Source organism: Mizuhopecten yessoensis, unplaced genomic scaffold (assembly GCF_002113885.1).
Source record: "Mizuhopecten yessoensis strain PY_sf001 unplaced genomic scaffold, ASM211388v2 scaffold5519, whole genome shotgun sequence".
NCBI classification, from domain to species: domain Eukaryota; kingdom Metazoa; phylum Mollusca; class Bivalvia; order Pectinida; family Pectinidae; genus Mizuhopecten; species Mizuhopecten yessoensis.
In genome coordinates, this window is record NW_018406089.1 from 2,174,579 (window position 1) to 2,197,137 (window position 22,559).

At 36.8% G+C, this 22,559-nt stretch overlaps 1 protein-coding gene across 1 annotated transcript; it reads left to right on the top strand.

The window, feature by feature from the left end:
- The first annotated feature begins 3,895 nt into the window (after nucleotides 1-3,895).
- Nucleotides 3,896-5,723, top strand: LOC110450845. The gene is made up of 2 exons (XM_021498617.1): nucleotides 3,896-4,094; nucleotides 5,452-5,723. The coding sequence occupies exons 1-2, from the start codon at nucleotides 3,989-3,991 to the stop codon at nucleotides 5,721-5,723; spliced, it is 378 nt and encodes a 125-aa protein (XP_021354292.1). The 5' UTR covers nucleotides 3,896-3,988.
- The last annotated feature ends 16,836 nt before the right edge of the window (nucleotides 5,724-22,559 follow it).

The window sequence follows — 22,559 nt, forward strand, 5'->3', positions numbered from 1 at the left end:
GACATCGTTATCAACAAACTCTATCATAATATGATCCACTATGTATAAACACATGGATTTAAGTTCGACTAAAAAAACAAAATCCTGGAATTCTTATCCTCCGACATATTTTAGATGAGTGTTATTGTTGATAGTTACTCGAATCATGATATTTTAGTATTGAATATTAACAGCAGACAAAACAGAAAATGTTTCTTAGAAATAGGCCTTCAGGTTGTTTACAAATGGCTTGTGAGTCAGGATTAGCTATGGTATGAAATAAAACAGCGGATAATAGTTTTAATCATCCTCGATATCCAGGGGTTACGCTCACTTTAAGAGCGAAAGTGAGCGTAACCCCTGGATATCTAGGACGAGTTTTAATGGGTTTAAGTAGAAGTTAGCATAGTTTTAAGGGGTTTAAGTATAAGCCAAATTCCATTGGTCACCCATGCTACTTTGGAAACTTTTCATCGTATAATCTCCATTTGATCATAAGTCGAGAAAGAAGTTGCTTCCCTTGCTCATATTCCAATCATTATAAACAATCATATCCTCAGCAAGATGTATATGCTGGACATCTTAAAAATGAGATGTATTATAATATTTCGCATTCACTGACTACAAGACAAGATTACTATTAATTGTTAGGGTTTTTGACAATCTAATTAAAATTATATCTTCACATCGCTCCCGTTTACGCGACATATCAGTAAACGGGAGCGATGTGAAGATATAATTTTAATTAGATTGGGCTTTTGAATACCTTTACTAATCATTAATTAACTAATTAATGAATATTTTTAATTATGCGTGAATTTCCACAGATTACATCAACGAGATAATGGAGCCGTCAACATGTTAATATGTATAGGCACACCAAAATTTGTTGAAAAAGGGCAATCATTTAGCATAGTTATTACACTGAAACCAGTTCCCCTATTAGATTGTACAAGTGTAAAGCCCCAGTGACACTGTGCCGGTATATAGGCCCGGTGAGCTACGTTGGTGCAAACAGGGGACAACCTTGGGTATCCGTAGCAAGTCCGTATTGAAGCCGGGAGTAATCCGTGATGATCCGTAGTTCGCTTCGGTAGTTTTAAACTGTTTAAAACATCCGGGGTCGTCCATAGCTCGGTATTTTGAAAACCTTGGTGTCAACGAAGTACCACCGGCCATGCCGTAGAACGGCCGTGCAAGCGCCCGTGGCCAACCGTAAGTGACTGTAGTTCTGGAGTCACGGTAACCCACGGCAGCACTAGGGGGCGGGGCCTAACGGCAGTACTACGGTGGTATTACGATCAACGCCGACTCTTGTACGATACACTGTGATTTAACTCGGTACTACGATTTCATATTTACATATGCCCTTACCATTTTTGATTAACTCTATGGAGAGCCAGGCTGCTGTTACATGACAGTAACTACAGGCTGTATTGATGACGTAACGATACTGTTGGTACTGCCAATTAAAACACAAAATGGCCGGGGAGTCTTGAGACATGAACAGACCTTCCTTGACGTTTGTGCTAATATGTTAGTACGTGGAACTAACGAGAGCAGCTTAAACCCAAAGGCTGCATCTAAGTGCCTAATACAACTCTCCGGCAGCAGACGTGCCCTGGCTAATGAACATGATCTGAACTGGTTGGCTTGACATAATGATATTAAAGTGAACTTATATGAAGTTCTATGTGGTTTAATATCTCAATAGGGGACAATTTGTGTGACCACTACAGATTGCCACGAATGATACCGGATCGTATTCGTGGCTAATCCGGCGTTCGATCCGTGAATGTGTGACCGGGGCATTACTGTCTTCTGGAGTTGTTTTTTTGAGATATGGCAACGGTTTGCAACGGTTTATAGAACCCGGGTTATCCGGGATATACCTTGGCCTTTACATTGACAGTGTGACTTTGGCTTAATTGATTATCCAAAAATATGCAAGGATCACATTGACGAGCAAACTTGGTCTTGAACAAGTAAATATGTATGTGCACACCACATTTTGTTGACCATTATTACCGTAGTTATTGTACGAAAACTGAAACGTGACAGACGAACGGGCCCAAATTAATATTCTTCGATTTTCTTTGAAAAGCGGCGGATACGGTAACTAAAATGTTTATTGAGAACATAACAAGCTTGACTCAAACAATAAACTCTATTTCCTACTCAATAGTTTTGACCATTGCCTTGCAAACACATCGTTGTTAGCAACGTGGTTGCTATACAAATTCAGCCAATCAGAGCGCGTGTTCGATTGTCGGCCATTACATCCGACAACTTTGTCGGACATTGACACGAGGGTAAATACGAACGGCTCTGAAATAATGGTGAAGAAGTGCTCCTAGGGAACCTGCAACAGCGACAGCCGATATCCAGAAAGATTGGAGAACGGTGTGACATTTATTCCCTTTCCAAAACCCTAAAACCAACCTAGAAACATGCCTGAGATGGGTGAAGGTTTGTGGACGACCCAATTCGCAGCTTAACGCAACAAATATAGATAGACACAAGTTCGTTTGTTCAAAGGTATGTTTATGTCTCGATATTAGAAAATATAATGTAGTAAAGCAGAGTATATGGTTGACCAAACAGGCAATACTCACATAATCCTCAATTCCATTCATATGTTTTTAATATGTCTCGAGCAAAACTTGTTATGACACTGTGTAAACATAAGAGCTGTCGGTCCAACACAGGGGCATGCACAGCGGAATCATCATTTCTTATTTTGATGTCTTGTGTTCTGCTGGTTTAATTCATACGCATATAAAGAGTTGCGGGTGTGCAAGCAGCAAACACATATCAATTATTATCTTTAATCTTAATAAAACCAACATTTTGTTGACCCATTAGTTGTTTACATTACAGCTGTATTACATGCCCCTATGTCAACAAAATGAAAGTAGAAGATACTTGTTTACTGTTTACCGTTACACGACATGTACAGGGAGCAATCAATCATGCGATCTCGATGTTGTTTTTAGAAAAATCACAGAAGGTTCGTGTTACATATACATGTATGCACAATATTACTCAGTCAGTACAGTACTGTACTGACAGTACTCTTGATAAAGAAAAATACACAGACGGTAGGGTTGTTATCTAAAATATTATGTTATGTTACTGATATAATGGTTTCAAGTGACATAAAAAAAAATCCATGAAAAATATGTAACAATCCAAAGAAGAAACTATTAATTTGTCATGAAACTGTTCATGATATATCTAATTTTGTTATGTTTATAAAGCACCTCCCTTTTCATTCTGATTTTACAAGTCATATGTACTTCTGGTTTGTTTCAGCATTTTATGCGTGAGTTGGGACCATCAGAAGAATACCCCGATCCTTTGCCAGCTAATGGAGGAGAAATAAAAAGTGCCGCCTTCATTGGAGACTCAGGCAATCTGTTGGGTGAGTTAATTTGACCAAGAAAACTGCTAAGGAATCTGCTTTTATAATGAACATTTCAATTTTGACCATAATAGTATTTTATGTATCAGTATATTTGTACATTTGTAATTATGATCAGTTTTTCAGTGCTATAGATTTTCCAAGTAGAAAGTATTGTCCTGATAGGTATGATGTTGCAGTGAATCAGATAAGCTATAATCAGTTAACTTCTTTATACCTTGGTGTTTAAACATTTTGATAAACAAATTGTTATTCCCAAAATGTCAAGTATGCATTCATACAAATTGAAATAGACATTCTAAACTAAGCTTTTTATATAAATTAATCCAGGGCATGTAGTTATACTGTAAGTGATTGATTTTATTGAAAGATATATCCCTTTCTTGTTTCTAACCAATGAGTCTTTGGTGGTTTTTTCAACCCATTCTCCATGTCTTAATGTTGTGATATATCAAAAGAGGAATACATTGAGATCACATTGTAAATAATTATGGTTACACCTAAATTGTTAAGTCTTGAAAACCCATAATAAAATAAATCTTCATTTCTTTATTGTCAAGACACAGCACTGAACTGAGCAATGATATGGAGGATCCCCAGCCCACTTCAGTCCCAGTTAACACTCCAAACAGTACTGGCCATGTAGCAGCACCACAGCAAGAACATGATCTTGTACAAACTGATGTCCAAGGTATAGATATGCTTTAGTATAAAGCTGAGATAAATTTTGAAAATGAAAAGATACCCAAATATCATTTTATCTATAAAACCAGAAACTGAACTATGCACTATACATCAAACTCATTTGGCATGTAATCTCCATATGTATATAGTCCTAGAACACTTATGGTATTGTTGTGTACAATTTCAATTGTATTGGTTTTCATTAAATATTTAATACCAGTTTTAACTGGAACAAAATACAGTGAAGCCTGTCTCGTCCGACCCCTGATTATTCAGACACTTTACACATAATGCTGTAATCCCATGTGTTATGAAAATAATAGTATATGACCTGTGTATTTAGACTGTTGACAAACTATTTTTCTGTAATCTTACCAGTATGTTATGCCCCAGTGAATGTCAGGTTAGACAGGTTTCACTGTATACATGTATAACTATTATCAATTATTACAATTTTTAGAGACTAGGAATTGCAAACCAATGTATTTTAAAGGCTTCATGTTCTAATGTGAAATTGTGGCAATATCAATGTATGTGTGTACATTATTATTGGGTTTGCTCAGTTGGTGTGATTTAGGTAAAGCTATATATGGTATACCTTATCTTTTGAGGTATGGTAAAAGCATGATACTTGTAGAAAAATGACAGCTGAAGTAATATTTTGGTCATGAATGGAATATCAGGATAAATTCTCTCAACAAAAAGTTCTTTTGTTGTGAACACAACAAGGTCACACCATGGAGCACCTGTGACTAGCAGTTAAGCAGTTGTCCCTGTATTTGAACATAGTAGTTGTGTTTTCTGTTCATTTTTACAACATTGTTTTCATAACTAGGTACAAAATTCTGGATCACATTGCAAGCTTCAGTATTACTCATATGCCTCGCTACAAAGGGACATTTTATTTCCACAATACCAGTCTCCCCTTTGTCACATACTTTACCATCAGGTGTGGCGGCTAGATGGGAAAATTCATTGTTTATCACTAACCCACAATCATGGACATGTATGTTTTAGACAGACTTTTGACTGACATATTTTTCTCTGGCAATTTTCCCCCTACTAATACCATAATCTGTTGCTACAGAAGAAAATCTTTCTGTTTACAACTTTGAACATCTGAGATGCTGTAAGTCTTTTCTCTCCGAGTCTGTACTTTGGGACCGTGTTGCCTTTTCCAACATTACAACCTTTGACATTTCAACCAAATCTTGATGAGGTGGCAACCTAACTTTTAATGGTTGGTATAAATCCTTTCTCAGCAAGACATGACATTGCCATTGTTAAAAGCAATGTCATTCTTCTGAGACTGAAAATAAAATAAAATCAGCTGAATTTGATTTATTTATAGAACTTTTTTTCAGGAACATTTTTGGAACTGCTATCAGCAGCGGCTAAAATCAAGAGGCTACAACAACAAGTTCATCAGTCTGAAGTCTTATTCAATGAATACAGAGTGTGGTATGAACAACATGAAGCTACATTGGGAAATCCTGTAAGTGATGACAAACCCAAACTACTGACTGTTCAGGAGATTTTGAAGGAGGAATCACAGATTCAAGTATTATTTGAAAATTATACAGGATTCGAATTCTCAACATTCCAGGCCCTACTTGACTTTCTCACTACACCATAACAACAGGAAAGACATAGTTAACATGGAGTGCGAGGATAAACTGTTGTTAACATTGATGAGACTGCGACACGATTTTGGTCTTAAAGATCTGGCTTTTAGATTTGCTATCTCCACTCAAGCAGTGATTTGCAGAACAGGATGCGAACCTCTGGCATACCGTGAAATGTTGTAAGTTCGCAAGTCCCTGTCGCAGATGGAAGAAACTTGTAAACTAGGCCTGCTGCACATCAGATCTTGTCACTCTTAGATATTAAGAATGGAGGAAGGGTAATACTTTATAATTTTCGGAATGGGGCATGGGTTAATAATGTACTGATGATTTGTTATCAACACAGAATTAATGCTTTGTCCTTAAAAAGAGGACAAAAGGGTGGGATAAATGTCTATGTTATGCCTTTATGTAAGCTGCTATTCACATCATTTGCAGAACTTGGATGAGTGCATTAAAGGAATAATTTAATATAATTAATATGACTAATGTTTTAGACTTTTTATTTCTTAACTGTTAACAGTACATTTAGGAACAAATGTTTTGAATAGGGCCTACTCCCTTGTTTTCATTTGGGTGTAATCGCACAGTACAGCAACAGATGTCCGAGATGACTGTTAACGATATCAATGTCCACCTTTTGTTATATAAGCTTGTCTTCAATACTGGGACAAATGTGGATATTTGACATAAATTGCAAATTTCTAATAAAATAAAAATGTTTGAAATGGTTGGTTGATTTTATTTAATTAAGCATGTTTCAAAGAAATAAATAAGATAATAATGTTGAGCAGTGTATCAGAAATATTTTTCTAGAAAATTTTATGATGGAAAAAAATGTGTATTTTTAATGCAAAAGTGTGACATTTTATGATAAGATGATAAACAGTGTTTTTTTCAAAGTACATATCTTTTTATACAGTTCAAAGTGGGGTTTTTTTCTCTGAAAAGCTGTATATAAACATATATTATGAAAACTTATTGAGAATTATTTTTTGTTTTAATGAGTAATATAAAATTGTAAATCTAACTTACGTACGTATCGCGTCGTGTCCTTCCAGACAGCGTGTTTTATGTGTTTTCTATTTTGTTCAAATGGGTAGACACTTCCATACATTTGAGTGTGTACGTTAACTATTACGTATATTTAGTAATGTAGAGTGATTTAGTCAAAAATGATAGGTGCAACCAGATTGATCAACACTTCATTATCATCTACACATTTAGTGTCCGGTACGATACGTACATAAAACGTAACATCGTAAACATCGGTTTTACGAAACGGCTTCAAATAGCTTTGTATGGTTGTCACATGACTGTCACGTGACCCTCTAAAAGGTGAAGTGAAAATGAGGTCACACCGACAGAAATCGAAACAGCGGCAATGGAGCGTGAAGTTTCCTGTCGTCTCCGAAAACGGGACGAACGTAAGACGGAGGTAAGTTTGTGCCTTTTATCAGTTTTTAAGTGATATATCTAACATTATTTGAAATGTAGGGTAGTTTGCATCGTAAATGAATACTCAACGAGTCATTGTACGGCATAACCTTACGGCGGACAGGCACCAGTGCGCTGTTCGTAATGTTTGTTTACATGTTGTCGATCTAACGTTTTGGTGTCCGACGAGTGTACTTAGGTTTGTAAACTGCATTTTGTTGTAAAAAAAATGTTTAGACACGTTTGCAAATTAATTTTCAGAACCTATTTAATAAATTACTTTCGTCAGCAACTATATTGTGTTTGATTACGTCGGATATGAATAGAATACATACAGTTTATGTTCGTATTTTAGACACGATACTAATCGTGATTTTCAGTGTCCGCGATACGAACGAAAGTAAAATTAACTTTAATTATGTTTTATACCAATGTCCACTAACAAATGTTGGTTTTCCACTTGATAATATAAATTTAGTGCAAATGAACATGATGACGATCAGGCTAAATTACCCAAATTAGTGCGAATGTGCACTGCTTATGTACGTATTGAAGACACCAACATTCGGCTTCTTTATAACGAACATAAGAAATATTAGGAACTAGTAAAATTCCATTCTATTTCATTTATTTATAATTGTATACCTCAGCAATATGACACTTTGAACTCGATGAAGGACAAGTAGTAAACAAATATATCATCAAAATACTATTTAATAACAATCACTTATGTTTGTAATGCAAGACACGATGAAGTGTCCACTAAATGGTGTCTTCCTTTGAACATAAGATTTTTGTTTTATTGAAAAATTTATTACCTTTTTAGAATCAATGTAAAAGAATTATAAGACAATATTATTATAGTTACTTAGATTTTGTATGCTTAAAATAATAATGTCAATTCAATGTGTGGTGTAATTTTACTTATGTAAGAGCGTAACACTTTCAGACACATAGGAAAGTGTTCAAATTTCATATATACTTATTATTTATGTTTACCATTGTAATATTACCAATAAAGTGTAGATCACAGAAAATGGTGTGCATTAATATGATTTAATATGGTTTTCTTATGTACATATCTGGGACACTGAAATGTTTTGGGTGTCTGTACGTTGGATATATAACAACGTTTTCTGTAATTACAATAGTCTCATTTTGATTTAGAAACCGGTCAATTTGGGTTATAGGCTCTTTATATCATTATCTTAAAAATTACAATGTTATATTACATTACGACAAGATTATTGGCTTCAATGTGGAACATTAACATATTTCTGCAATTGAACCAATTTTATATTTTATTAGGTTCAACAAGATGTTCATAAAGGAAAGGCAAAAAAAAACAACGCACAATACCAGAAGGAGTATCGTGGTCGGGTAAAAGCGGACACAGATCTATACAACAGCATAAAGGCGTACGAATCACTCAGAATAAAAGCAATTCGAGCATCGCTGACCACGGAGCAACGGTCCAGATATAATGAGAAGGCGCGACTAAGAAACCAACGGTACCGACAGAGAAAGAGAGAGGAAGGATTCAATGGGAACAGAAAGCAACTTACAAGAAAGGCAGCGGAAACGCAGAGAGAAATGGAAAATTGATAAAATAACACAAAGGGATAGGATGAACCCACAAAAAAGAAGAATGAATGAAAAACGTAGGGAGATGTATGCGCTAAAGAAACAAAAGAAAAACTCCACTAATACGCCCTCAACTATAACACCTACCACCTCCAATTGATTTACGTCGGCTGATGCAAAACGGAAGGCGATTTCCAGATCGTTGCGGGTCCTCCCAAATGACGCAGATAAATTTGCAGACGTCATGTCAAGCATAATACAGAAGACTACGCCAAACAAAAAAACGAGCATTACAGAAACACTGTATCACATCACCCAATGCGAAAAGACGACTTGAGGGTTTGGAAAATGCGCAAATTGGAATCCAGGAAAGGTTCGGGAATTGAGGAAAAGGAGAAACACGAAGGGCAATAAATCACGACGTAACCTCCACAACGCCTTACTCGCAAAAGGTAGAATAAATAACAATGTAAAAAAACATCTTAATATCAGCAGGAAACTAGTAAAACTACATGAGAAGAATCAAGAAGGCATGGATGCAAAACGAGCTAAAAGGAGCGATGCCCTTCAAGAGGAGGTTGTAGATACAGTATCCGTGTTCTACGGGAAAATCTCTATATCTAGAGAATTACCAAACAAGAAAGCTGTTAAGAAAGACTTGACAGTGAGAAAGGCCCTCGACTGCTATATGAAAAGCACATACAACAAGTACATTGAGGAACATCCAAACAAGAAGATTTCCTATACCAACAGAGTTTCCAAAAAATACATGGCTATGAAATGTAAAAGTGGCAGTATAATTGAATTCGTCGATGAACTCCAGAAACAGCTAGCACCATTTGCTAAGCATCTCTTTAATGCTTTCTGGCAGGGGAAAGAGTTCGAGCAATTGAAAACAAATGTCCCTGACAAATGGGTCGTCATTTGCTTGGATTTCGCTGAAAACTACGTTTGCAGGCACCAAGACGAAGCACAAAGTGCGCATTGGACCTATGAACAGGTCACATTGCATCCAATCGCTGCCTATCACAGATGTCAAGAGGAGGATTGCGATGAGGTCATGCACCATTCTTTGGTATTTGTATCGGAGGACCACAAACATGACTATCACATGGTGCACCACATGGTCACCAAGGCAAACGAATTTCTATTTCAAACGGGATTAGAGATAACAAAGGAAATCCACTTTTCTGATGGCGCCCCAACCCAGTATAAATGCTGCAAATACAACTTTGTTGACATGTCGATGGGTCAGGAGGATTATGGTCTTGAGGTCGAGAAACACTTCTTTGGTTCTCGACACGGAAAAGTACCACGTGATGGGGAAACCGGCGTGATCAAGCGTAGTGCATCGTCTCGTAGAAATGTCATTTCAAACTCTACAGATTTCCACAACTACGCTAGCAAGAACCTGACAATCCCAAAAGATAATGAAGACAGCCATTGCCACAGAAAGAGATTATTTTTCTATGTCAAAAGTGGAGATGTAAACAGACCGCGACCAAGTAGAACAGAACGGATCAAGACGTTAAAGGATTCACGGTCGCTGCACAGTTTTCGCGGGATTCAGGAATACGTTGTCACTTCTAGAGAAAGAAGTTGTTTCTGTGAAGTATGCGTTGGGTCAGTCAGAGGTGTGTGCCAGTACGATAACCTGACGGGAAACTGGAAAACAAGCTACCTGAGGACACAACTAAGAGGGGCAAGACATGTCGTGCAAGGTAAGTATTAAGAAAGTGCAAAATCAATTTAAATATATTACATCAATTTAGATATATAAACACTGACAGTAAATAAATACAACTAAGTTGAAGCAATAGTTAGATAAAAACAACAACCAGCAAACTATAATACGATCCACTAAAAGCGTTTATTTTGTCAATTCACATTTTATATTTTTGGGTTTTACAGATCATGCACCGGGCGACGCGCATACCGATGAGACTCCTGGGGACGTGACAGAGGTGCCGACCATAGATCCTACACCGGTCGACGCGCATAACGAGGAGACTCCTTGGTACGTGGCAGAGGTGCCGACCATAGATCCTACACCGGACGCCGCGCATACCGAGGAGACTCCTGGGCACGTGGCAGAGGTGCCGACCATAGATCCTACACCGGACGACGCGCATACCGAGGAGACTCCTGGGGACGTAGCAGAGGTGCCGACCATAGATCCTGCACCGGACGTCGCGTATACCGAGGAGACTCCTGGGGACGATGTATACCCTAATGGCATAATACATTATCAACTTGCTGACTAGTCGCTAATAATAATCCTTTCTGTTTAGGGGACATTCCTGAAACTGCAGAAGACCTCGTGAATATAAGTGGAATGAGCGCTTTAATAGGTAATTTGCATTTGCTAGAATATAATTTAGTCGCCACATGCACATTTATAATAGATTTAAAGTAATCAACTATTTGTCAAGGTTTTTGTTCTCAATCGCAATTGCTATAGTTGATCATTGTAATTACAGATGCTGATGTAGTTATGGAGGAAATGAACGCCAGCTCCAGTTTTTCCATTAGTCTTGGTAATCTTTTTTCCCACACAATTGGTAAACTCGCTAGTTCCGATAATATGTGTCTACAGTTTTCTATGCATTTTTCATATATATGTATCTCACATGAGTTTTCATTTATATGAAATTGATGAAACAAGTTTAAAATTACATATCAAATGGAAACGAATATGAGATTATTTTTATCATATGACGCATTTTACGTAAAAACAAACGTCAACTTTATGGCCCGCCTTGGATAAATTCATGACGACACCACGATGGATTTATATTGTGACTAATGATAACGGAGTAATCATATATATGATAAATAGTAAACATTTTCATTATTTTGTAGATGTGATGCTGGATAGTCTCTCCTCCAAGGAAATCACCACTTCTAGCCCGATATTGAAATTCAGGTATGCATGTATACATATAGTGTACATAACAGGATCTTTAAATTTAAAAAAAATGTCCATGAACCTTTAAACATACTTCATACCTGCATACAGAAACCACGAAATAAATTTAAACTTTACCACTACATAAAATGAAAGTAAATAAGTGCAAAATTGTACTCATTTTTGTATAAGCATTTGACTTTAAATTTGCAAACCAGGTCAATTTGTCAAAGCTTCCCTGGCTTCTGACAAACGAAAAACACCTAAGGTGTATGTAACAGAGGTAGCTAATGTGTTATTGTTCACAGTATTAAGGTTTTCTTATTCTAGTTCAAGATATGTTTTTTAGTTGTTGGTATTTTTATTTCAGGAATTTTGTGTTTTTGTTTGCGTTGATGAATAACTGTTATTTTACGTTCTATTTTCAGAAAGTAATGTGAACTTGTTAAGTAAGCAATTGATTTGTAAAGTCATTCTCTGTTAATATAATTATTTTAATTGATAAATTGCATTATTGAAGAAGCTTATAGTCACACCAATATTTGTATTCGCTGCTCAGCATCACTGCACCACTACATGTGCGTGGCTGTTAAAGTGATCCCATCAACTGACAGGTTAAGATATAATTAATAATCAAATATCACTGATGTTCTACAGATTAACATCACATAAGGCAAGGGCATATTTCTCTTTTAAATATGTCTGGCAGTATCTTACATGCCGTCATTCCATTAAAACATTTAGGTTATGGTTATTTAATTTGCTGTTGTAGATCAAAGAGGTTTCTGCCGATAATCCCCCAGAATATCTTCTGCAGTTTATGGAACAGCAAGCCGGGATGCATTACTGGCCACCGCACGAGGACTTCTCTTGGGAGCCTAACAGCAGCATCAAAGGAGTCCTCCCGCTTCCCACTTTGTCTTCAAAATCTACTTCCAGAAAACAACTTTTCGTTTTTTAAAAACTTTGTCATTCAGGACCTAATTGTTGAACTCTGAACATAAGGAATTTGTATAACTTACGTGCTGGTAAAATACTCTCTAGCATTCGAGGTATCGTGTATATATTCTCGTTAACTCAAATGTGGATATGTCTCTTATGAATGGACGTATTAATGGATGACGCTATCCGTCAGTATTTTGTCCGCTTTTTTTCTTATTGAGAAATCTTCTCCCTAAGTTTTTAGCCAATCTGCTTGGAATATTTTACTACTATTATGCTATACTTTCCAAGACATGTAGTTATGTTTTCCCATTTTGACTTTTAATTCTACATTAAAGAGTTATTTATCTTATGTATCTGTGTGCAGTGGTATTTTTTGTGAAGTGTTTAGTTTAGAAAAATCCAGTGTGATGAATAATAATAATTTAAAATTTAAAACTTGCTGCATTTAACAAGTTTTATAAATTGTATCAAACTTTTTATGTATTAGAACAGCTAAAAGCCCAACTTTATTATTGTTTATACATATCATTGATGTCCATAGTACATACCCTGCAGCAAATGGGATAAGATGTCGATTTTGAATTTGTGTTAGCTTGTATGTTTTAACAAGGAAGATTTTGAAAAAGAAAAGTTTGGTAAAAAGGAGGGAATATCCCTTCACTATGGGAGAGTAAAGACAGGTCTGAAATAGATGCTTGTTAGTAATATATTATGTATTTATTAGAAATATCGCTTATTTGAGTCCATGACTTGTTATTGGCAGATTCAGTTTTGTTGTATTTGTAAAAAAAAAAACATTGTGCTAAGTAATGGTGTCACAAGTCATCATTTTTGGTGTCTCGGTTACTTACATACAAAATTATCAATCTGTCAAATTCTAAAAACCGTATATGACAATAACAATTAAAAGCATGTAAAACAGTTGTAAACAGTTTGTTTATTCATTTGATACAAGTACTTACTTAGTTTTAATAAAGTACTAAGCATTGTGGTACATGGGAGAGTTTGAATGGTTAAATCTTACGTAAGTAATGGTGTCCAAAATTAGGTATGTAACAAAACTATTGGGTTTTTTTTCATCGATCTTTGAAAGACCATTTCCTTATCCTTTATATTACCTAATTTACTACATATCTAAAGAAAAAATAAATAGTACATCAATACTTTACTTCATATTTTAAATTTGTGGACACCATGATACGTACATAAGATTTTAGGCACATTTTATGAACTGGCTGAATGTTGAGAAAACATGAATAGCATTATCCCGATGCTATTATTTCTTGATTTGTACATATTGCCTACATAAAACTGACAAAAAATCCTAAATAAAACTAGTTTGAAAATTCTGATGTCTTGTCACGCTATTTGTCACAGTATTGAAGACGGGCTTATATATATTTTTTACATTTTGAATGACTCATTGACTTCCATGATTGTAAGTTAGGATTCTGTAGTTTAGGGTACACGCATATATATATGGGTTCATATATGATCATATTGCTATAGGTAAGATACACACATAAACAGTTTAACACCAGCTTGTCATACTTGCCAACTTTTTAAAATGTCCATCGGGGAGATTAAAACAAATGTATGTATGTACTGTACATGTACACCCTAAGGAAATGGCATCTTTTGAGCTGTTCTTTCAGATGAAATTTTAGCAAATTCACTAGTTTAAATTGCTCAATTTCTTCTCTTGGCCTAGCAACCACTATCACATGACATGATCTTCAAATAGATGAAGGTGGTCATTACTATGTAGATGTAAAACTCGTGAGTCTCCCTCCCAAATAGGGAGAATTGCCAAGTATTGAGCGGCGGATACCGATATTTTAAAAAACGTCTGAACAAGGAAACCAACGTACATCACTGCATGATATTTTGAACAACCGTTTAATTAAAAAAGGAAAAGAAAAACGGAACTCGACAGACCCAAACTGGATAATTACCCAGCTGAACAGTATGCGTCCTTAACACACTTCTTTGTTAAGCCTACTGTACATGTAATGTTAACAAGTGTGGCTTCTCCCCCTTTCTCATGCTTCGGTAGCATCTCCCTCCGATTGCCACCTCCGCTTGGACATCATTTTTTGTTAAATTTAGGTCGTGGACATAGCCCTCTCTAAAGTAAATAGTTCCCCTGGATAAACATTTTTCAGAAATGTTTGCATCTTGAATGTATCCCATACAAAAATCATCGGGAATGTCCCCGAGTCCTGCAACAGTCGCTGCCGCCATCGCCAAAATTTTACTAAGGCTTGTTTACATTTGTTGTCGGAGAATGTAGTCACGTGACTTTGGTTGTTACGTGGGGGCGGGGCGGGGCATGGAAGGGTAAATTAAATTAAGTAATGATACAATTTGACAATGAAACAGGTCCGGCACCTGAAATCAACATGTAACGGGAAACACAAACCATCATCAAAGTAATATTTTAATATAAACATATAAACCACTTTTTTTATGGGTCGCATGGCAGTACAAGTACAATGCTAGTGTTTCTGTGGGAGAGCCCTCATAATTCAAACCATCTTTTACTTGGGTTAAAGATTCACAATTAATATTGATGGGTTTTTTTCTCGTCAAATCCCATTCAAATATCACTCTAGCTTTCCGTTTTGCCGAGAATATACATTTCAAATACCTATGCACAGAGAGGAAATATGCTTTATTTCCTCCAATTTCATTAAATCTTCTACTCTCCTCCAAAACTGTCTAGGATCTGCAAGAGGACAATTTTGGAGATACAAATATCTTTCCGATCTGTCATAATTCAGAATGCCAGATTTTTACAATCTAAATTGTCTATAGATGGACGCAAAAATTGTGCTAAAGAAAAATGATACAATCGTACTGTTGTTTGCTGTGCAAACATAAAGCCAGCTACATTTTACAGTAGGATTTGATAACTGAGATTAAGTGGTTTTCAATATTTGGATTTTCTGGGGATATACATTTTATGCATTCAAGATAATTCAAGACAATATGTCATTGCTCAGCAATTTAATATCTGATACATTTTCCATGATTCTGATATTTTACAATTCAGTGAAAGGTGGGGTCAACATATGGCCACCACTTTATTTTCTTCTATTCTTTTGCCATATGTTGATTCATAATTACAACTGATAACCGTAGTGGACCGCCTTGCATAACACCAGTTTGGGTGACGGGGGGTGGGGGCGCCATATTTTGAAAATACATTATGATAGTGTACAGCGTATCAAATTCCTGTTATTGTGATACTAAATATGTCATATTGGTATAAATGAAGTAAGCGTAGTGACACTTTTAATTAGAAAAACATGCAAAATTTTCACAAATGTTTTAATATAACCAACATTGTAAACTTGCCTATATATAGTTAAAATGGTAATCTATATTTTTAACTTTTTAAAACTTCCCATTCATATATTCTGTTTACAGAATAATTTTTATGTAATATCAGAACGGATGAAGTACTTTTTTAGCATGCAAAACATAATAAATGCCCAATTTAACATAAGCATGGGGATTTGATTATCAATGAGTTTTATGGTAAATACCGATACATTTTCTGTTTTTGTATCATACAAAAACACTTAATTCTTTTAAAGTTATGTGCTGCAGTAAAACTCATAAATATGTATTCTGCCAAAGTAATCTTTCCTCCGGAGAACTACTGAAGGCTGAATTTGTGTTATAGACAAAGATATGCAATTTTATAAAAACAATAAAATAATCTAATAGTAAAACTATCTTACAACTATTATTGGGGTGTATATACCGGAATCAGCTTGTCTGTCTGTCTGTCAGTAGAAAAAAATTGTCGGGACAACTCCTTCTAAAGAAAATGGACCAATTTCAACGAAAGCTTCCGGATATGATAACTACCACCTGAAGTTGGGCATGCAGGTATTTTTTTTATTCATTCTGGCCCTTTAAAAAGGAGCTATAGCCCTTTGTTGAAAAAAAAGGTTTGTCTGCCTCATAAACTACTGGGCCGATTTCAATGAAAGTTTATAGATATGGTAATTACCCCCTGATGTCGTCAGGGAAGTATTCTTTTCATGTCGACCCTTTTTAAGGAGCTATGACCCTTTGTTAAAAGTATATCCCCGATAACTCTTCCTTAACTACTAGGACGATTTCAGCAAAACTGGTTCTTCTGGGCTAGCAAGACTTGGTATGCAAGTATGATTTAAAATAGGGAGGGAGTACAGGAAGTATGTCAGTGACATATATATTTAACTAATTACAGGTGGGAGACTACGTATTGCTTCGCAATGCTTTGCTTTAGATAGCCAATTAGCTTACAGTTCTGGTTTATATAGGAGCAGGAAATTTAGTTAGCCTTTGGCCATAGCTGTTTATAGGACGTTAAACGATACTAAACAAAACAAAACATATCAACAGCTAAAGTCATTTAAGGACGGCCTCCCCTGTGTGCAAGATGCACGCGTGTGTGTTTTGGGAGGCTGCGATATGTTCGTGTTTGTCTCCTTGTGATAGCACAGGGCTGATGCTGACTTTATAGTGCTACTTTACTGAAACATACTGCCGGAGACACCCATCAGGCCATCCCACCCGGTCACATTATACTGACAACGGGCGAACCAGTCGCCCCACTCCTAAATTGCTGAGCGTTAAGCAGGAGTAGAAACTATCATTTGTACAGACTCTCGTACATGTCTCGGCCAGGGGACAGAACCCAAAGCCTTCCTCACAGGGACGTACGCCTGTTGCGTCCAACTAAAGACAATTTAGATTTTAAAAATCTGGCATTCTGAATTATGACAGATCGGAAAGATATGTATATCTCCAAAATTGTCCTCTTGCAGATCCCAGAAAGAAGAAGTTGTTTACAAAGAAGAGAAAAGATAAGATTGCAAACTTAGTCGCCTCTTACGATCATGAAATGGGGGCAACAAGTACAATTTTTATGCCCTTTCTACGGACAGATTGACGGACTGCATCAAATATATTTCATTGTTTTGTTCATAAACATATATACAAAAACAAATTGTTAAATCAATTACAATTTACAGTTTGGCAATATTTACCCGGAACATCTACATTCTGGGGGCAGGCAACTACATTCAGGAAACGTAATTATTTTCATATACCCAAGAACGAAGGTGCTATGTATTTTTTATGCTTGATGAAATATGGAACATATTACAGTATGGCATTGTTTGTCCAGCTGTCTATTCGTCATTTTACCTTTTCCTTTTCTGGACTAATTTTAAAACGATATTTCAAGTACCAGTACTGAAATTTGGGTAAAAAGTCACAGGCACTCATCCTATGGTATTTGTCTCTTAGCCCTATTGCAGTACAGCTTCACTCTGACACCTCTTGCAATGCTGGTATTTTGGATTCAAGAGGTCAAGGTCACGGTGAAAGACATTGAGGCTCTGTATGATTAATCTATAAAAGCACATATTTGAGTATTGTATCAAATTGAATGTCTTAAAATGTCAAGCATGTTATATATATGGTAAAAAGAGATAAGAGAGATATGGGAAAATATATTATTTTCTAACTGATATCTACAAAGCACCTGATGTCACACATTCTTCACACTAGCACGTACGTATAGATGTTGTTAGACGATTTTGTCTGTTAATTATTAGTATCAAACAGAAAACATGAGCCGATCGAAGGTTGGAGTGAACGTAATTGCTTAATTTTTGTCAGCATTTTATCAGTTGTATTCATCCATCTGTCATTAGCATTTCATACTTTGTATTATAACTTTAGAAAATTGCACAAATAATTTATAATCATATTTTTGAGATTAAATTTCTTTGATATTTGTAGAGATACAAATCTTGGCCAGCATTGGATGGACAGATATCCAAAACCACAAGATTTTTGCAGTAAATTGGCATGCAAGTATTGAAAAGTGCATTTTTGTTCTACTTAAGGTCAAGGGTACTACTGTATCATTGAGTATTCTCCCTCCTATATAGAGGATGAAGCAACCAAAGAGTGTTTTTCTGGCTCAAAGTAACTGCTCAGTCAAACATATTTTTCGATGCTTAGTTTTTTTCATAGGCTTTAGGGTCCATATATAGCATGGACACTCATTTTGATGCTATACCTGGATGTCATTATTGGTAAATTGTAGGCTTTGTTTTGAAAACGTCCTGATTTATAACCCTGCTATTCAAATGTTTTCCTCTTTTTTTTCGTTTCTATTTTCAAACATTCAAATATCAGTTAATTATAATTTTGTAAAATGCATTGCAAAATTTGGTTTTTAAGGAATGTTCCTTTCGTAAACCAATATGCCAACGCACTTCTGTTGTGTTCAGTGTTTAAAGAGGTGTAGATCTGAACCCTCAGTCCATCGTCCTGTTCCGCCTTATCTAAGGGGAAAAGCTGAAAAGAAACTTTTTCAACCATTGACTGAAGAAGAAGTGTTGTGTTTAGCTTGTCGGAGTAGATTGGCTAGATCAGATTCAATGGTATTACCACAGAATAACAATCAACATGTCTGTCAAATTCGCAGGTGACAGATTCAGATTTCTGCCTAGTTTTACAGAGAGATGCATCTCAGGTCTTGAAATCTCCAAAGTCTGTTGAACTGAAAATCAGTTCAACCCCACGGAACCATAAGAACTGTGTAGTATGTAGAAAACCATCGGGACATCGCAAAAACCTTATTGTTGTACCTGCTACTGCTGTTACAGGCATTTGTTCATGTTAGCATTTTTATGAACAGTTATGGTAGATGTCGTAAGCTCCATCTTGTGAAAGTGTATCTGTTCTTAATTATTCAAATACTTTTCGGACTCTGAGATTTGTTATTTGTTGGACAATGTTAGAACATGGATGAAAACTGTGCTTCATCTCAATTTTGATGTACCTAGTGCACTACTATATTCTGATTATAAGAATTTCACATGCCTTACAAGAGATCAGTTTCATGAGCTAACTTCCTACATTCACAAGTTACGGAATAACCTAAACAGGCCAACCAGAACATGTCTTGTTGTCTTTCTCACGTAGCTCGTAACATGACTTCCAAACTCTCTATTATCCTCGCTATTTGGGATGTCTGACGCTCAGGTTCAGCGTATAATTTCCTCTGTAAAAGAGGAGTTGATGGATATATTTGTTCCTTAACATTTCGGATTTCAAAACATATCACACCAAGAATTTTGTGATAGACACCTGTTGCTAGGCTCTTTTCACAAAGGCTAAAGATGAAGCTGTTCTTTTGTTAGATGGCACATAAAAGTACATATTTATACAGAGGAGTAGTGACTATTATTTTCAACGCCACCCTTGCTGTCTTCATACAAATCGTCCTTTAGGGACTGCGGAACCAAATGATTTTCCATAGACGATAGTGTTAACGTTTACCACTGTCCTGGTTAAATGGGGTTATCCACACTGGTTTACCTGACCTCATTTTGAAGAATAGCATCTCACACAACTGTAAAAAAAATATTTCAAAATTCTGCCAATTTGAACTTTTTGTTTATGGGGGCTGCCATCTTGTATTGAATTCGGCACCAAAAATCGAACAAAATTTACAACAAATTACACACTTAATAAACTCACCCAGACAAAACCAGACTTGAATTGTTTTTTAATAAAAAAAAATACATATTACTTCTATATATTTTGCTTTGGTTCCGTTGTCCCTATAGGATCCCACATAATTTTCAAATTTACCATTTTTGGAAAAAGTCAGGACCATAGGGTATGAAACCAAAATGGAAAGTGGCTGGCTCCAAGGCTTGGGCTGCTAGGTCAAGTCTTCTACTGGTACTGAAGAAGGAGATTCGTGCAAGAAAAGACAGGAAGGAGGGCTGCTAACCAAGTGCAAACACAAGGGGGCAGAGGTCTGCCAGTCAAGTGTCCAGTTTGACCTTAGTTAGTGTAAATACTGACACAAAGGTTCTTATTGTTTACTAATGTATATATAAAGGGCAATGATCAGCCCCTGAAACATACCAGAGACAGATACATGCAAAGTGAGAGAGAATTTTGGAACCTCAAAAATGGTGAGACCTCAGAAAAATGCCGGACAGTTTAAGAAAGGACAGCAGCCGAACTACAAGAAAGGAGAGAAAATTGAGAGATGGACTCATTCTGACATGGACCAAGTCCCAACAGTACGGTTAACAAGTGAATTACATGACCAGGTTGTGAAAGCCCCAAAGTCCTCACCTGTACATCGGACATCTTCTCACAGGCTGCTCCGTCCTTCACCGGTGGCCAAAGATGAACCACTGAGGTAAGTCAAAATATATAAACCTGAAATATAAAAACACAAATGTAGATACATGTAATTGAAATTCATTAAACATACATTAAATGTACATTTCATGTTTATTATTCAAACATGTCTCTATTTTTTTTACAGGGAGAGTGCGGAATACAAGACCAACAGAGTAGTAAACATTGGAAGGATGCGAGATATGTGGAATGATGCTGTGCGTCAACATACAACTCATACTCCATCATGCAAGGGAAACCTGGACTTTGATTTTAAGACACAGGAGTGCCGGGGGCTAGGGTGGCGAATAGGACTCAAATGCACAAAGTGTACATATGTGTCCAGTGTGTATTCTCTGTACGAAGGAAGGAGGGAACCAGGCAGGAAAGGGAGAGACACCGTGCAGATGAATTCTGCAGTGCAAGTTGGACTGACACAGACAAGAATTGGCAATGCCGCACTGCGGCTCACCCTGATGAGTGCCAACATTCCTGCCCCCTCAGAGAGAGGAATGCAGAAGAGTACCAATAAAGTATGTGACCAGATAGAGGAAATCAACAAGACCGACATGGGTGAACTGCGAAAGAGGGTAAAAGAAATCAACACGCACCGAGGAAACCCGCCAAACAAAGTAGACCTGATGGTGGATGCCACCTACAACAACCCAATTTATTCTGGTGCGGGGAAGACTCCGTTCCAGCCAGCGACACAAGTTATGTTCAGCACTATAGAACACAACACCAAGGACCAGTATGTGGTGGACCTTGTCACCAAAAACAAACTATGCAATATATGGCCACCCTGTGAAAGTGAACATACCTCACACTGTAAAGGTAACTTACCTCTGGCCTCATCAATTGGTAATGAACAGGCATACTGCTACGAAAGTCTGGAGAACCTCAAAAGAGACGGCCTGGAGGTGGACAAGCTTGTCACCGACTCAGATACAGGTGCATTCAAGGCTGCTGAAAAGAGATACAAAAGTGGTGCATCATGTACAAAGCCAACACATAACCTGGACCCTATTCATCTAACAAGGAATTTCAGAAAAAAACATTTCAAAGGGTGTGAAACGGGATCCACTAGGAAAGAGCGACAAACAATCAAAAAAAGATTTACTTGTGACCTAGCCGCTCGGTGTCAGTCAGAGCTGTATCACCTGTAAGACAGACATTGTGGGAGTCTCATTCCCTTACAACGTGCTGCTCATGGTGTAAAGGAGGCCATCGTGAAGTGTTACCAAGGTGTACACTGTGAGTGCAGGACCAAATCACTAGTGTGTGCAGGGAAGGAGAGAAATAACTGGCTAACAGACAACATATATTTACCAAGTGATTTCAAGGTCAGCGGTGGAGAGGCAACTGTGTCAAAAATTCTGATGGAGAAAGTTGATGCCCGTCTCGGTGACTCCGTGTTGGAAAAGACCTTGTGGAACCTGACGACCCAAAAGGTAGAATCTGTGAACAGACGGCTGAAGCGGTCTCTCCCATCAAGTGTGAACTTTACTCGTAACTTTTCAGGGAGAGCTCATAGGGCGGTGTATTCTGTGAACCATGGACCGGGAACTGCCATTAAAGAACTGTGCAGTGGGGTTGGGTCTCCAATCACTGCTGGAAGCTCTGTGTCCAAGGACCTAGATAAAGAACAAAAAAGACATTTGTACAATAAAGCACGAAGTCAATCATTGCGGTGTAAAATTCAGAAGAGAAATAAGAGACACAAAATATTCAAATTACATGACTGTAAAATTGA

Excerpts from the sequence above, each read along its gene's own strand:
- LOC110450845 (XM_021498617.1), top strand. The coding sequence starts at position 3,989 with ATGGAGGATCCCCAGCCCACTTCAGTCCCAGTTAACACTCCAAACAGT. Across the intron at positions 4,095-5,451 it reads TGTACAAACTGATGTCCAAG|GAACATTTTTGGAACTGCTA; the intron begins GTATAGATATGC and ends ACTTTTTTTCAG.